Consider the following 16,532-nt stretch of genomic DNA (forward strand, 5'->3'; position numbering starts at 1 on the left):
ATAAACTACCTGTGAGCTTTATCTTTAGTGCATATTTTCACTAAAAATTTAATTGCACAGGAAAATTGTCATTTGACTTTCCCCATACTCATTTTGTTTTGTTGGTAGTTTATAGATGAGTTACTTTAATACTGTGAAGTAGATTTGTCAACTGAGTCATGAGCTTTATTGACTAGAAATAGAGTAGGATTGGACACCATAATTCTCTTTTGGAAGCCTTTCATGCCTGACTTTGTCTCTTGAGCTTTGTGTGTTAACAGCGTCTCTGTTGCCTTCAGAGCATGAAGACTTTTTAACAGTTGCAGAGTCACTGAAGAAAGAATTTGATAGTCCAGAAACTGCTGATCTAAAGTTTCGAATTGATGGAAAATATATTCATGTCCATAAAGCTGTTTTGAAAATCAGGTATTTTTGCATGATTTTGGAGCTATCAATAACATTACTATTTCCACTTGCTTATTACAGCACAGAATAGACACTCAGAAGAAATGGCTATGGCAGTACAAAGAAGTGTGGCAACTTAGTATTTTTGACAGATAGTTACTACTTGTCACCCAAGAGTATTTTGACTTGTGTTCACGCACCATTTAGGAAATGAGGGGAGGATAAGTACTTATGTTTTAGGGATTTTTTGTTTTTGTTTTTGTTTTTGTTTTTCTGTTGTTTAGTTCTCTGCAGTCCTAGAAATTATAGCCAGTACTTGTGCATCCTAGGCAAGTATCCCTAGTGCTCATCTTCTTTTCCAAATGACAAATGGGCTAGCGAGACAGCTCAGTAGTACAGCACTTGTCTAGCATGGCCAGTGCCCTGGTTTGATTCCCCAACAGTAAAAATAAATGAATTAATAAATTAAAAATAGCTTTTGTAGATTCTTTATTTACATGCTAAATTTGTGAGTAAGTGTCACTGTATGTCCTCTTCTTCTGTTAAGATGAGCTTTTTCCCTTCAGGAGTGCAAGTTGCCAACTAAAGAAAAGTTGTTTAAATAGAGTAAGTGTCAGGAGTTCCTGAATGAACGTGAGGGACTGAGCACTAGTTAGTAATGATTGAATGACTGTCAACTTAGATTACCATGACAGAGAAAACACATGAAAACTCAATCCATTGAATTACCCATTTATGTCTTTATAGGAATTCAGTTAAGAACCCACTGGTGGGTGGAGATACAGCTCAGTTGGCAGGGTATTTGCCTACCTTGCGAGGGGCCCTGGGCTAGAACTGGCATTGCAGAAAACTGGTGCTTCCCAACTTTTATGGGTGAAAGCAGCAGAATAATACATTCTAAGAAAACTGCAAAGCTATATGTTGCTAATTCCTTAGACCAATGACTATATGAACCACAGAAGTAGATGGAAAGATGATTAGACATGTTTCAGCCTATGACTCTGCTCAACTAAGAGTTTTTGTGTGTGTGTGTGTGTGTGTATCTTCTATAACTTTTCTAACCCATTACTCCATTTTGTCTTGCTTAGAAATATTTTTTTAACTTTTCAAATTAACTATCCCTGAACCAATTTTTTTTTAGGACACTGAGTGAATATTATGTATTTCTGTACCATATTTCATTCTACCACTAGCTACATCCCCAACCCTCACTGTGTTATTTAAAATGCATTTCTGCATACATAAAACCAAAACCAAATGATCCATTTGCTTAGAATGGGGACTGATGGAGACAGTGCTGTTGACCTTCTGGGCTCTCTAACGAATTGACACTGTTAAATGGTGATACCAAGATGAAGTGATTTTTATCAAGTGTACAAAAAAAGTCCTTGCATAGCAAATACTTTGGTGCTAATATTTAATGACCCCAGCTTATGCCAGCATAGAAGGTAAAGTGCACCTCTAATATCTGTCTATTTGATCTCAGCCTTTTCATTAGGTCTTTGCTTTTATTGTAGGTGTGAGCATTTTCGGTCCATGTTTCAGTCCTATTGGAATGAGGACATGAAGGAGGTGATAGAGATAGACCAATTTTCTTACCCTGTGTACCGCGCCTTTCTCCAGTACCTCTACACAGACACAGTGGACCTGCCACCTGAGGATGCTATAGGTACTGCATTGGGATTGGCCAGGCCATGTGGCTATAGCTGTGTCCTTTTCTTAGAGCTGTAACATATAGTAATTTACAGGTGTATTAACTTTTAAATACTTAAAAATAGTATTTAAGTAAACATCTCTAAAATGTTAGTATAGTTTAAAATTGTGGACATAGTTTGTAACTATAAACTTATTTTAAATTTTTTAACATGAAAGTATGAGTTTCTAATGCATTTAACCTTTTAGAAACAAAATAAAGAAGTGGATCTTCTTTTTTACTCTTTTACTATGGAAGAAATTATGGAAAGTAAACACGAGCTGCTCACCATGAAATGACAGTGTTGTCAGTCCCAGTGTGCACTGCAAGCTGCTGAGATCTCGTTCTTCTGCCTTTTAGGCCTTTTGGACTTGGCAACATCGTACTGTGAGAACAGACTGAAGAGGCTTTGTCAGCACATCATCAAGCGAGGAATTACTGTGGAGAACGCCTTTTCCTTGTTCTCTGCTGCAGTCAGATACGACGCAGAGGTAACACAGAGGCGCCCCAGCTCCCTCACCGTCAGCCCACTTCCCTCTCTCCTGTGACACAGCGTGGCTAGTTTCACCTCCTGTAGTGACTCAGTGGCAAGCTCAAACTCTGCCTTTGCTTCTTTCCATCTTTGTTCACAGTTCAGAATCAGTGTTTTTCTGCTTCTGCTTTTAAGTAATTGGCGGAAGGCTGCATAGTGGGAGTATAAAGTGCTGGGCTCCGCTGGACTGACAGGCAGCATGCTTTGCTTCCAGTCTTCTGACTCACTGCGTCTGTCTGTCTGTCTCCAGACCACTCTGCCCAGTCCACCTTCAGAAGCCCAGGCTGCTGTTGGCTTTCCATTCATGTGACTCTGGAATTCTGTCCCTGTCCTGTAGCTCAGTTCCTCGGTGAAGAACTTTCAGTGTACTACCTCTTTTTTTAACTTAACAGTTTTTAGTACATATGCACTGTGTGTCTGTGTGTGTGTGTGTGTGTGTGTGTGTGTCTGTGTGTGTGTGTGTGTGTGTGTATACACATGCCTGGATAACTCTGGGGAGTCAGTTTTCTTCTTCTACTTTTACATGGATTCCAAGGATCAGAGTCAGTTGTTAGGCTTATGCAGCCGATGTCCTTACCCACTGAGCCATCTCAGCAGTTCCCATTTTGTTTGTTTTAAACTTAGTTGGATTTCAGATCTGCATTTCTCAGATTTCTAGAGTCTGATGAGTGTTCTGGAGCATGTATACCATTGAACTTTCCTAAATGAGCAGAGCCACAGATTCTGAGCAGATTGCCCCTGACTGACCGTGTGTTACAGCACCTAGTGTAGGTGCCTGTGCACGGCAGCTGATGCTGTTGAACGAGGACGACAGTGCCACAAAAGGCTGCAGGACACATTGTTAATGATCTCAGAGCTGACCTGCTTAGGTTTACAGATTCATAAAAAGTAATAGTCTGGCTTTGCTAAGGGCACCAAAAGCCTGTCTTTTAGAGGTGTTTTGTCATTTCACAATGCTGTCTCCAGTAACTGGGAATTTATTAAAGATACACATTCTGGCCCTTGAGGTGTAACAGAGGACAGACTCCCTGTCTGTGACACTTAGGGATGGAGTTGGCCGTCATGCCTTTTATTTTCAAAATGGATCCTATTTTTGTTTGAGGTCCTTTTATGGTAATAAATATTTCACAAGGTCAAATGCAGTTGCCTTTGGAGTCTGACAAGAAATGGAAATGTGGTTATCATGAATTGTAGTTAATGAAAGATGGAGGTGAGGTTTGCTTCCTCCCTTCCTGTGCCACTGGGAGCCTGTGTTAGAGCCATTCTTATACAACAGGATAATTTTAAATTGAGTTGATTGTAACTTACATTTTTTCAATTCCTACTTTTAATGATGGTTCTTAAATACTTTACCCTCCCTTTTAGCCCACCACCCACCAAAGGTAGGGGGGAAGTGGACCTGTTTAGAAAGGATCTTTGGAGCAACTCCAGTCAGTGTTGTCTGGAAATTAGCAGTTCAATTCACAGATCAACAATGGCAGCATGAGCCACTGGCAAAGACTGCATGGATACATCAGCAGTCCAGTTCAGTAGAGTCGGATAGCAAACACGAATCAGCAGTGATGGCACAACCTAGTGGGACAGCCAGGCCTCAGCTTCAGCACGAGTCAGCAGGAGGGACCAGAGCCAACAGGAACTCCAGAAAAAGTTCTCAGCTGTGCCTCTCTTGATGAAGTTAAGATGGTGAAAACAAGAGACCAACAAGTATTGCACAGCTAGCTCTATAAGCAAGCCTAGCTCAGCCCCAGTTACTGCCTTCAGGTCCTTTTTATATCCCTTAAAACATCACATATCCTCCACTGGTCTTGCCTCAGCATATGTGTCTGCCTCAGCTGACATCACTCTGCCACAGAAGCAGCAAGATGCCACGGCACACCACCAGATGTTTTTTGGTGCAGTTTTTCTCTACAGAGTCCTGACAAATGGAGCTCAACTCCACAGTGTAAGGAGACCAATACACGCATGTAGTTAGCAAACAATCTTTGATCACGTGTCCTTTCAAGTGCTTGCTTTAGCAGAACATCTTTTGCTTTATGCCTACTTCAGGAACTGTTCCTTCACAAGTCTTCTTTAACCTTTCACCTGTGCCCACTTCAGGAAAACACTCCTTCATGTGTTTGCCCCAGCAAAAACCATCCAACACAACTGACTCTCCAAAGAACCCTTTTCTCTCCATTGGGGGATTGAGTCTAGACTCTTCTTGTGCTTCTCTCCACTTTTCCATGTTCTGTGATCAATCCGGTTGATTTACAACAGCCAGGACAACCTGACCAGAGGCCCATAGCCTAGATCCTCTTATCACCTAAAACCTACCTTTAAAAGTTTAGAGGAAAAGGCCAGACACGCACCTTTCATCCCAGTAGTTAGAATGAAGAGAGCCAGGAGGATCCTGGGAAGCTTGAGGCAGCCTGCTTTGCATGAGTTGCAGTCCAGCCAGACTACACAGTGAGACCCTGTCTAAAAAAAGAGAAAAACAAACAACCTTACAGGAAGAACTCAATGCCACTGCGGCTGGCAGCAGCCCATGTCCTTTGCTCGTCTTTGCTTATGTATAAATATATTAAGAGACTACAAATAAATGTGATTACCTGGAGCTTGAGCCATGTGGGCAGAGTCAATGCTCAAAAACAAATGCTGAATTGAATAATTGGATATGTTTGAAACACCAAAAATATATATTGAATAGACAAATATGTTTAAAGCACTTCACTATAAAGTATTCACAATAACATACAAACCTTAAATATGACACATTCAATGTAGAAAAGGAATAGAATCCTCATGATACACTTAGATTTTGATACTGAGCTATGATTGATGAGTAAATGTTTACATTTTATTTCCTAATATCTTGGAATGTAGTAAGTGACTATAATATTGAGTGTTCAAATCAAACCCATTTATTATGTATGTTGTTAGTTGATCAGAAGTGACTGAGATTGGTAATCAATTACAAAAACTAATTTTGGAAGCCCAGCTTTGGGGTAGCAGATGCCATTGGTCATGGCTGTGCCAAGAGGATGAAGGCAGCCCGCTACTCAGTCCCCTGCTTTGTAACTGCCCGACTCCTCCGTGCGTCCTTGGGGGAACTTGAAGTTAATGTCCAAAAGAAATGCAGCTTAGTAGTTGTGTGTTCAAAAGCAATGCTATGGGAACATCTTAGGAATGCACACCATCAGACTTTACACTTTACAGAGGACGTGGAGGAGGAGCACTTCACAGTGCTCCCACACAGAGCAGTGAGGAACTAATACATGACCTCAGCATCGCAGCTCTTCAGTGCTGCTGGAAGAATGTGTTTAGACACCAAGGGGAGCACGTGGGTGCCCTTCTCACAGGAGAAGTCTTAAGGGGACTCTGGGGGTTCAGGGGTTTGCTTTGTGTGCAAATGTTGCTTAGCTCAAGAGCTAAGCAGTCAGCATTGTTGCTGTTATTGTACTGTGAAAGGCGAGATTAAGTTTTCCTTAGCCTCACAATTCTTAGAGTAGCAAAAGAAAGCACCCTTGCCTCACCCCCCACACCCACACACATAATAACACATTTAAATATGTTCTGACAAACACAAGTGGAGGCCACACTGAGCTAAGCTATGCAGTTTCTGCATTTGACTAAGCTGGGATGGTGATCCTTACCACCAGGTATGGATCTCACTGTTGGGGATAGATAACCCTGGACAGCCTGTTTCACTGGCCGAGTGGTCTGTTAAAGAAAGGGTAGTATTTCACTGTTACCATTGTGAGGTTTTGGACTAAGCAAGAACACCACTGATTAAATAAGAACACTGATTAAGTAAGGGTCTCACTGTTGTAGCATTTTAAACCGGAGTGTTGCAGTCACTAGCCCGGTGTTTTAAGAAAATTGGTAGAAAGAAAAAACAACTTGGTTTTCAGATTGTTGATTAGAATAATTTCACCATGAAAGCTTTGGAGTGAGAGCTCATGAAAGCTCGTGGGTAAAGGTCCCTGCCATCAAGTCCAGCAGGGAACCCACACATGAGAAGGAGAGAACCAGCTCCCACAAGGGGTTCTGTGGCCTCCGTGCTCCTGCCTACACATACAGAAATGTTTTTGTTTTAATTTTGAACTTTTTTTTCAAATTACTGATTTAAAAATGTGTTCTTCCCTTCTAATTTCATGACACTGAGTCTACCCTAGACCCACTTTGTAATTTCCCCACAGATTTATAAATTTTTGTCTCTAATACAAAGACTCTCAGTTTACATGCTCTCCTCCCACTTCATCTAAATGGTGGAGAGTTCCTTACAACTTACCAGTCAGACGGCTTCTGATTAAAAAGCTTTTACTTAGTGTTGTTTGAATTCATACATTGGAGTGCTCCCAGTAAACATATCAATTTATGTAATAAGTTTTTGTTTGTACTTTTGACTTAGAAGGCAATACTAGGGCCCTGGTATTGGTGAGTGTGTGTGGTAACAGACACTGTTTCTGTACTATGCTTCACTGTCTAATGTTGGGAGTTGGTGATTCCATTTATCTACTTGAGAATGCTAATTTGTAAATACACTTCTCTAGGGTTCACCACGAACATATGAACAGCATGCTATAAAGTGTTGTATATTTGTGGCTTTAAAAATGAAGTCATTTCTATTAGGAAACCTGGAAAGTCAAGGTTGCGAGATTTGTTTTTTAAATATATTTTTAGATAGACCACATATTTTCATCTATTTCCATAAACCTTCTATTCTTTTAACTAGGCCACATCTTAATTTTCTGCTTCCTTAAATGTAACAAAATACATATGGACTAAAGTGGCATTGGACTTTATACGTTGCTTTGAGATACTTGCAGTATGTGTTAGCTATGGGAAGCCTTGGATGATTGTGTGTGTGTGTGTGTGTGTGTGTGTGTGTGTGTGTGTGTGTGTGTGTTACACTTGCATTAGGGAAACCTTGCTTTTACTCTCCTGCGAGTATTTGGCAGATGGTTTTCTGATAACATAGTTTGAAGTATCTGGTCCCCAGTATCTCTTCTGGGAAGGGTGAGAGATTTGGGATGAGGGGTTAGCCGAAAAACAGTTCCCAGTTAATAAACAAAGGCCTCTCCCTGTTCTTGTTTTTGTCATGTATGTCCAGGATTTAGAAGAATTCTGCTTTAAGTTTTGCATCAATCATTTGACAGAAGTTACCCAGACTGCGGCGTTCTGGCAAATGGATGGTCCCCTGCTAAAGGAGTTCATTGCTAAAGCCAGTAAATGTGGAGCCTTTAAGAATTGAAGCCAAGGCTGCCTGGCTAGGTGTGAGAGCTCTGGGGCACTGTGGGTGAGGTGATTCTTCAGGTAAAAGACCACATCAGAGACAGTGCTCTGTAGGAATATATGAAGGATATTTGCTTCTTGTGAGTCTGTCTTTTACAACTCTTGTTTTAGATATGTATATTTGACATGTGTCTTTCTTACATTTGACTGAACATTGGGAAAGGATGAAAGTTTACGTACTTTTGTTCTTTTAATTTTAATGAGAAGACTTTTTAAACTTGTATTAAGAAAGTCAGTAAAATATCCCTGGACTTTGGCCACAAGCCTTTCCACATGTCCTGTGGAGGACAGGCCCTACCCAGTGATCACTGAGTGCTGCTCACTGTCACCAAACTCCTGTGTGGACATCAGCACTATGGCAGTCTCTTAAGGGATATTCTTAGTATGCATTAAGCCCACTTAAACAGTCAAGAAGGATTTAGTTTGCTGAGATGCTCTTAAGGGACAGGCACCTAGGGCTGGAAAGATGGCTCAGCGGGTAAAGGCTCAATCCCCAGGATCCACATGTGGAAAGAGAGAACCAACAAACAAGCTGTCCTCTTACCGCTACACTGGTACCATAGCTACACACAAGTACACAATAAAGGAGAAAGAATAAGAAATAAAATATTTAGATATCTATAGAGAAGTAACTGGAAATACCTGTGAGAAGCTGATGGTTAAGGAGCTTTGCCTGGGAGAGGAGAGTGTTACAGAAATTAGAGTCCCCCCTGATTACCAACAGTGCTTCACTAGGGTTGTGTTTCAGAACAGGATGCACACTGCCCTCGCCCTCTCTCTATAATCACTCACAAATGCATTCTACATGGCTGCTCTTTTCTGACTTGATGTGATCGTTAAAACCATCCTTCTTACAAGACTCCATAGAATGCTCACTGTTTTTGGTGGTAGGAGGTGTCTGGGCCAAATTCCATCAAAACTTAATTGAAGCTTCACCTTCACCTCTCCAGTTTGGTTTTTCTTTTTTTTCTATAATTGCATTACAAATACATTTGTCATATGTTAAGTTAGGGCTCCCTAGTCATGCTTTTCCTGAGAAGGTCATTTGTAAAAGACCAGATCAGGGTGGATGGTGACTGAGGCACCAAAGACAGACAGGCATGTTGACAGACGAGATAAATAGGAACTAGAGCTCAAAGCCCCTCTGCCTGATCATGTCCCAGCTGTTGCCTGGTGCCTTGGTAAGTGACAACTGCCTCTTCACGGACAGTTTTCCTGGGCAGGATGATGAGTGGACGTTAATTTGAATTGCTGTAGTAGATCATCTATAGAACCACACAGTCCTGTAGACTTAGGGCCCCGAAGCAGAAACTTTAGAACATTTACTGGTGGTCTTACTTGAAAAACATAGCCACAAAAAAGCACAAATTACAGCTGCAAATTCGCACCCATAGACAGTTCACCTGACAAAACATGCTGAGTTCCTGGTCCAGCTGAAGACACACTGTTAGCTTGCTGAGCCGCTACAGTGTGTGTGTGTGTGTGTGTGTGTATGTGTGTGTGTGTGTGTGTGTGTGTGTGTGGTAGGTAGTGAAAGAAAAGTCCTTTAAAAAGGGTTTGCAATTTTTTTTTAAATGCAATCTTTTTATTTTTCTACTTGGTTTTGGTTATAATCATAGAAGACAAAAAACTATTCTTGAAATTAATGTTTTCTTCTGATATAATAATGGAAGCCAGAGAAGTCACATTTCTTAAAAGAGCCCAAATTGTATCCTTAATGTTACTGGAACCAATTTTTATACTTCAGTAATTAGGATGCATTTATGTAATTTCTTGAATGACATGCTAATAAACAATCTCTTAAGGCACACTTGTACAGTTGTGGTTGTTTTCCCCTTTAGTAATATAAAGCCTGAAAAAAGGGAGGAACTTGATTAATATGTAGACTTCAGTCAAAAAAAAATAGTCAGCCCCCTACAAATAAACAGGTATTGTGTGGTCCAGAAAGAGAGTGGATACAGGAGCTGGGAGAGGACACAGATGTTAAGTGTGTAGTTTCTGTTTTGAGAGGTGAAGTGGTTTGAGATGAGTAATAATTTTGGCTATATCTGATGCTATTGAACTATATATTTTTAAAAGGGTTGACTTGGAGAAAGAACAAACAAAAAAAGGGTTGAGATGTTAAATTTTGTTACTACAGTATATCACAATTTTTAACATCAATGTTAAAATGAAAGTAAGGTACCACTATGGATAAAGTGTCAACTAGTTTTCAACTATCAGATCTTATTACTGTTAGAAGAGGACAGTTGAACCATTAGATGGAAAAATCATTTGAGATGGTAGAACTTAAAAATGAAAAGTAGCAACCACTATCCTTGTGATACATACCAGTTGTTGTGAAAATTGAGGTAACAATCAATAATCTAATGGAATATTTGCAAAGTTTTTGAACTAACTTTGTACATGGGAGGGTGCATGTGCCATGACATTCTTGTGGTACATTCATTGTGGCAGTCAAAGGACAACTGGTAAAAGTTAGTTCAGCTGTGTGGATTCTGGCAAAAACTCAAGTCATCAGAGTTGGTGACAAGTGCTGACCATCTCATCACCATTTATTTTCATATAATGGAACCAAATGGATCAGACTCAACAAACAATTGTTCTGAAGATGTTTTCTGTACAATAGAGAAAAAACATGAAGTGTTAGCTCACCTAGAAAACACTACAATAAACATGACTGATCATGAACCTGGGTCTAAGTCTGAAAAAAAAAAATGCACCATTGAATGAGGATGTGTGTGTGAGATCCCTAACATTTACACCCACAGTGCCCTCTGCTGTACCCTGAGCAACCATATACTTCCTTATAGACAGGTGAGGGCTGTGAATATTTGGCTCATTTTTTAGTAATAACACAGCAGCTTGCTCTTAGCAGTTTGCCCAATATATGCCTACATTATGAACACCAAACAAGTGGTGTTTTTTGTGCCATATAATTTACTGAGATGAACAGTTTCCAGCTGAATGTAAAGAAGCAGAGGAAGCGCTAACATAAAAGTGTCCCTGATGGGTGCTCAGATGGCAGTCATTCCAGTTGATCCCTCATGAACCGGCTTAGGCTGGCCTTCGTAACCACAGTATTGCACCAGGAATGATTCCTTTACAGTGTGTGTGTGAGCGCTCATTACAACCTAGACACCATGATGGGACACGGCTCAACCCCATACTGTCAGGAGCATTACTGTGGCCCAGAGTATCATGGGAGGAAATGAGAATGTGGACAGGAGAGGAGTCAAGGGTCAGGGGCAGTGTGGGCACACTCATCTGATGCATACTGTCAGGTGGGGAAAGTCTTAGTCCTCCACAGTCCCTTTTCCCAATGGTGCTCTATTCAAAGAGCCCAGTTTTAAATGCTGGAGTTGGTCTTAAGCATGAAGCATGTCCTTGTAATGACTGTAGCCAAAAAGACACTTGTAAAAAGACTGATGAAGACCCACAAAACTGATAAACACAGAATAGTGATTGTGTCTTGTTACAGCTGAGGGCTGCTGGGGATTGTAATAAATAAACTATTGACTCTTCACAGTGTTTTTGACAAGCATTTATTAAGTGTGCTAAATATTGGCAATACAGTACTGAGCAGAAAACAGGGTAACAGTGGTAACAGTGAACTATGCACAGGAATGAGTCTGCTCTATTTTGATTGAAAGGAGACCATGATGCGACTTTCTGCAGGAGCAAAGGAGGCAAGAGAAAGCTCTAAGATCCCACAAAAGGATGAACAAAGGCTCTGGTGTTGCTGTCCTTGACTGGAGATGAACAAAGGCTCTGGTGTTGCTGCCCTTGACTGGGGTGGGTAGGGTAGGTAGAAAGACTTCCTCGCTCCTTGGAGAACATGGAGGTCTGATCCAGTTGATCTGAGGAACAGCTTTTACTGTCAGGGGAAAGCAGGACAGGTGAGATGAGAAGAGAAAAGACAAGAAAGACCCAATCAGGTACTGAGCATGGATGAGCAGTAGCACATCAGAGCAAGAGTGGACAGTAGATCTGTCACAGGCTGTCTCCTGAGCCTGCTTGCACTTCAGGAGACTCCTGGTGTCTGACCTGATGGTCCTCAGGAGGTAGGAAAGATCCTTAAGTAGAGCTTGAGTGATCCAGGTCCCCATTTTCTTGAAATGAACACAAGATGTGTTGTAAGTCTGCAAGTGCCTCAAGCTGCTGCTTCATCTTCCTGTGCCTTTCTTTATATTCACAAGCTTTGCCCTTGATTACTTTAAAAGAAAGAAAGTGGCTTCAGTGTATGCAGGAATTCCATTAGCAATAGTGTACTGTCTCTAGTCTGGTTCAGTTCGAATATCCACTCTAGCTACTTAGCCTCAAATGAGAAGACAGAGTGGCCTGAGGCGACATTGTCTTTCCCCATCTTTGCTGCTTTTCCTCACTCACGATGGACACCAGCATGTGTCACATGACTGTGATACCTTCATGGTAGAACATGGTTAAACATTATTCATTCATTCAGGGACTAGAGATTGTGGCTGGCTTTCCAGTGACAACTTTATCATGACCACATCTGTGGTTCTAGGGACATTTGCTACATCTCAGCATTTGGTGTGATTTAGGAAGAGAAAATGTTTATTGTAGAAACCTACCAAGGTCATTTTAGTTGGGTTTAGAATCCTCACAATTGAATCTTTAACTTCTTAGTTGCCAGAATGACTGCATACCTGCAGTCTGCTTGAAATAGTCAGCTGAATTGTCCAGAGCACCATGGCACTAAATCAGTATCTCGAGGTGCCCTTCTCATATGCAGTGTGACAGTTTTCAGACACATAACGTTCATGCTAAGTGACACGTTTAAGTGCCAAGGAAATACAGTTTTCTGAAGGCTGAATTTTTTTAAAGCTAGTTTTATTAACAGTCTCTGGTGATTTTTAAAGTAACTTCTCTGCTGACTAAAACTAAATACTGCAGAGTCCAAATGAGAACAAGTAACCGAAATCAAAATGAGAGAGGTCGTAGATATTGAGGTGAGACAGGCAACCTGACTGCTCTTTAGGGAAATCCTGCTGCCATATAGTTTTACTAACAGGCAGATGTGTAGAAAACATCACTATAGGGCAGTGTGTTATGAATAAGGGGGAGAAGCTACTCAGACCATTCTGTGTGAATCTCCCTCGCCCATATCCTGATGTACAGCACATGGAAGTGTTTAGTACTAAAAGAGGCCATCATAAATGCAGACTCCTTATGGGTTTTTTCTAGCAAGGTCTCAGTCTGTAGCCTAAGCTCCCAATCCTCCTGCCTCATCTTTCAAGTTGCTAGGATTACAGGTATACACTACAACACCCAGCTCAATGCATCACATTTTGAAAGACTGGATCTTCCTATTCCTGCCTGCCTACTACCATTAAAAACAAGAAAACAAAACAAAACACCACAAGAAACAAAAACAACTACCAAAAATCCTTCCTGCTTATTTTTGGTTTTTTTTCTTCATTAATTTTAGAATTATCGTACTCAGTACCTCAAGAGATGAGATTTGAAGACAAACCTTAGGAAAAGAACTAGACATCTCTTCAAGGGAGGGGTAGACAGGATACGAGATGAGTCACAGTTGCCTCCATCTTGCTGCCCTAAGGCAGAGAGGCTGCAGGAATCCACCTCAGCTGCAGCCACTGCCTGTCTATACAATGGTCAAAGTACTCCGGGTAAAAAACTTAGGTTGTTTCTCCCTTGTCAGTGATCTCTTTTGTATACAAAAGTATTTGTGTATCTACCTGGTAAACAGCATTGTGATCAAACCACCTACAACTCACTTCATTTTCTCTAGAGTGTCCTGTCTGTCTATCTGTTGATCTGTGTATCTTCTGTCTCTGTGTGTATGTGTATTCATACTCTTTTTGCCTGTCATATTTCTTCTGTCTATACTGTGCTTTGCTGTAATGGACTTTTTCAAAGTTTGACAAAAACTATCTTTGAGAATAATGTTCACTGTTTTGTCACAGTCAGTTTGTCATTTTGATCTGAATGGTAAATGTCTCTAAAATGCACTGTTCCTTATTTTATGAATCACCTACCTTCTTGGAATTGTATTAATGTGTCTTCAAAGAGCCCACTCTCAAACAGTAAGGTCTGGATCCCTTCATAGTCTAGAAAGAGAAGCAATTTCCTGTGTTAATTTAATGTGAATAAATCACACAAGGAAGGAGAAAGAGAAAATAACTGCAATAGGAAGAGAGAGGATGAGAGGAGGGCAGCTCAGTGCAGACCCAGCAGGGAACCAGGAGAAGTGTCAGCTCAGGATCTCTGTGCAGCCAGGACTTCTGGGGAGGGAACACCTGGGTTCCAGGGAGCCCCCAGGTGATGAGGATGAATGCATCCACAAATTTGAAAGTTCCTAGTCTTGAGAATATTTCCAAATAAAAGTATATAACAATTGGGCTCCTTGAAGTATTTACTGGTAATATATCATTTGGTTTTGTCATAGAGAAAATCATGTTTAAGTCCACATTTTACATTGTCCCTTACACTGTGAAACACCCAGATTCCCCTAAAAAGGAAGTGTAAAGCTTGTAGCTCATTCAGTTGTAGGCTTCAGGAGGTCACAGGAACCATATACTTGTACACTGTAAGGGGATGTTTTTATGCTGTAGGAGCCATTCAGAAAGAAACTTCGACTACACAGTTGATCTAAACAAGTCATCCATGGCCTGGAAGGTGGCTCAGCAGGGAGGGCTGCTTGCTGTCACCTGGTGACTTAAGTTCACGCCCCAAACCTGCATGATGGAAGAACCCACTCTTCTGTCTTACAGAACCCGCATGGTGGAAGAACCCACTCCTCTGTCTTACAGAACCCACATGGTACAAGAACCCACTCCTCTGTCTTATGCTCTGTCCTGCACCTGTGTGCTGGGGCAGGGGCACAACATAATATGTGATGTTTAAAAAAGATTTATTTTAGTGTGTGTGTGTGTGTGTGTGTGTGTGTGTGTGTGTGTGTGTGTGTGTGTATGTGTACATGGGTTAGGTATCCTCAGAGTTCATAAGAGTGTCAGATCCCCAGGAGCATCAGGTCCAGGCACTTGTGAGCTGCCAGACATGAATATGAGGAACTAAATTCAGATCCTCTTCAAGACTTAAGTGCTCTTCAGCACTGGGCTATCTCTCCACCCTTAATAATTATCGTAAGACCCTGGATTTCTTAAGATATAGAATTTGAGACACATCAAAATTATAACCTAGGAGCTGGCTCCCAGCACCCATGTTTAGTGGCTTACAGCTGCCTATAACTGGCTCTAGAGGATCATGCAGTTCTATGGGTACTTGAAAACCCATGTACATGTAAACACATACGCGTGCACACACACACAAATTAAACATTATTTTTTAAAAAGTATATCTGAAAACAGAAGCTGTATCCACAACAGCAAAACCAGCCAAACTAGCACAGCAGTTTGAATGATGTCTCCACTCAGCTGTGCGCACCTCTGGAAACAAACCTGGCCTCACTGCATTTTTGCCTCTAACTAAAGAATCTGTATCTTTCATATTTTGTTGATTAACTTAAATTCTTTGGATTATTTTTTTATTTTGTGTATGAGTGTTTTGACCACATGTACATATGATACCATGTGCATGCCTGATAACTGGACAGGACAGAGGGTGGTGCGTTCCCCTCAAACTGGAGTTACAGAGTGAGCCATCATGTAGATGCTTGGAATCGACCTTGAGTCCTCCGGAAGAGGAACAAGTGCTCTTGACCACTGAGCCATCTCCCCAGCCCATGATGTGTGTACTTAAAGAATGGGTTAAAGAACAGTGGGGAAGCATGGGAAGGAAGGTGTGGTGTCTAGAATGTGTTTACAGTTGGCCCATTCAGTACCTGACTCTGAGGCAGTCTCATTCATGAGTCTTCCAAGAATTGAATCCATTTTTTCTAGTATCTTTTCAGATAATTCATTAAGAAGTCCCCCTTCCCGGCATTTCTTAAGAAAAGTAGCTTTGACAACTGCATCTAAGAACAAAGAATGTATCTTTAGGAGGAAATGGACAGTTATTCACATCATGTGGTCACTTTATACTTTACCAGTTGATGGGTGAGCATACTTGTCTCATTTTTCTGTTGCTCAAATAGTACATGTTTCAAAATTGAAAACATTTCTCTTCTTATAATAACTGTATAAAGTGATGTAGTTTTGTAAAATTTATTTTAAATGCTTGAGATGACAGCCCCTCATATTTGTAAGGATATTTATTCCCTTTATAGGTCAAAAGCTACCTGTTCCTGTGAAGGGTGGCATACCACTGGATTCTGGCTTCAAACAAACCTATGGGCAGAGAGCTGGGCAGTCCTATCATCCTCATCAAGTGGGTGCTTCTCAAAGATAATTACCCAGTGCTTCCTAATCCAGGGTTTCATCATTTATACTCTTTGACAAGTGATTTTTCCTATAGCATTTGTACTAAACAGTACAGGTGTGAAGTGCCAAAGTTTTATACAGAATACTTTTATTTTGAGATATGGTCTAAGTATGTAGCTCAGGCTAGCCTGGAACTAATACTTTCTCTCTCTCTCTTCTCTCTTCTCTTCTTTCTCTCTCCCTCCCTCCCTCCTTCCCTCCCTCCCTCCTTCTGTCCTCTCTCTCTTTTTCTCTCTCTCTGTGTATGTGTGTGTATGTGTATCTGAGTATATATATATATATA

The 16,532-nt window shown here is 41.0% G+C and overlaps 2 protein-coding genes across 5 annotated transcripts in view; one reads left to right on the forward strand and one right to left on the reverse strand.

Annotated features, from left to right (window-relative positions):
* Positions 1-9,691, forward strand: part of Rcbtb1 (RCC1 and BTB domain containing protein 1) — a 32,580-nt gene extending 22,889 nt beyond the window's left edge. For all 4 annotated transcript variants that reach the window (XM_031361121.1, XM_031361119.1, XM_031361122.1 and 1 more), the window contains exons 10-13: positions 279-405; positions 1,902-2,053; positions 2,438-2,568; positions 7,702-9,691. In XM_031361121.1, the coding sequence (XP_031216981.1) occupies positions 279-405; positions 1,902-2,053; positions 2,438-2,568; positions 7,702-7,842 (551 nt within the window). In that variant the 3' untranslated portion in view covers positions 7,843-9,691. The remainder of the gene's footprint in view (positions 1-278; positions 406-1,901; positions 2,054-2,437; positions 2,569-7,701) is intronic.
* Positions 9,692-11,411: 1,720 nt separating this feature from the next.
* Positions 11,412-16,532, reverse strand: part of LOC116084270 (PHD finger protein 11A-like) — a 19,248-nt gene continuing 14,127 nt past the window's right edge. Inside the window, exons 6-9 of the mRNA XM_031361123.1 lie at positions 15,712-15,843; positions 13,907-13,978; positions 11,931-12,097; positions 11,412-11,760 (exon numbers count right to left, since the gene is read on the reverse strand). Coding sequence (XP_031216983.1) covers positions 11,961-12,097; positions 13,907-13,978; positions 15,712-15,843 — 341 coding nt within the window. The 3' untranslated portion in view covers positions 11,412-11,760; positions 11,931-11,960. The remainder of the gene's footprint in view (positions 11,761-11,930; positions 12,098-13,906; positions 13,979-15,711; positions 15,844-16,532) is intronic.

The sequence above is a fragment of the Mastomys coucha genome, unplaced genomic scaffold (assembly GCF_008632895.1).
Source record: "Mastomys coucha isolate ucsf_1 unplaced genomic scaffold, UCSF_Mcou_1 pScaffold9, whole genome shotgun sequence".
Taxonomy (NCBI): Eukaryota; Metazoa; Chordata; class Mammalia; order Rodentia; family Muridae; genus Mastomys; species Mastomys coucha.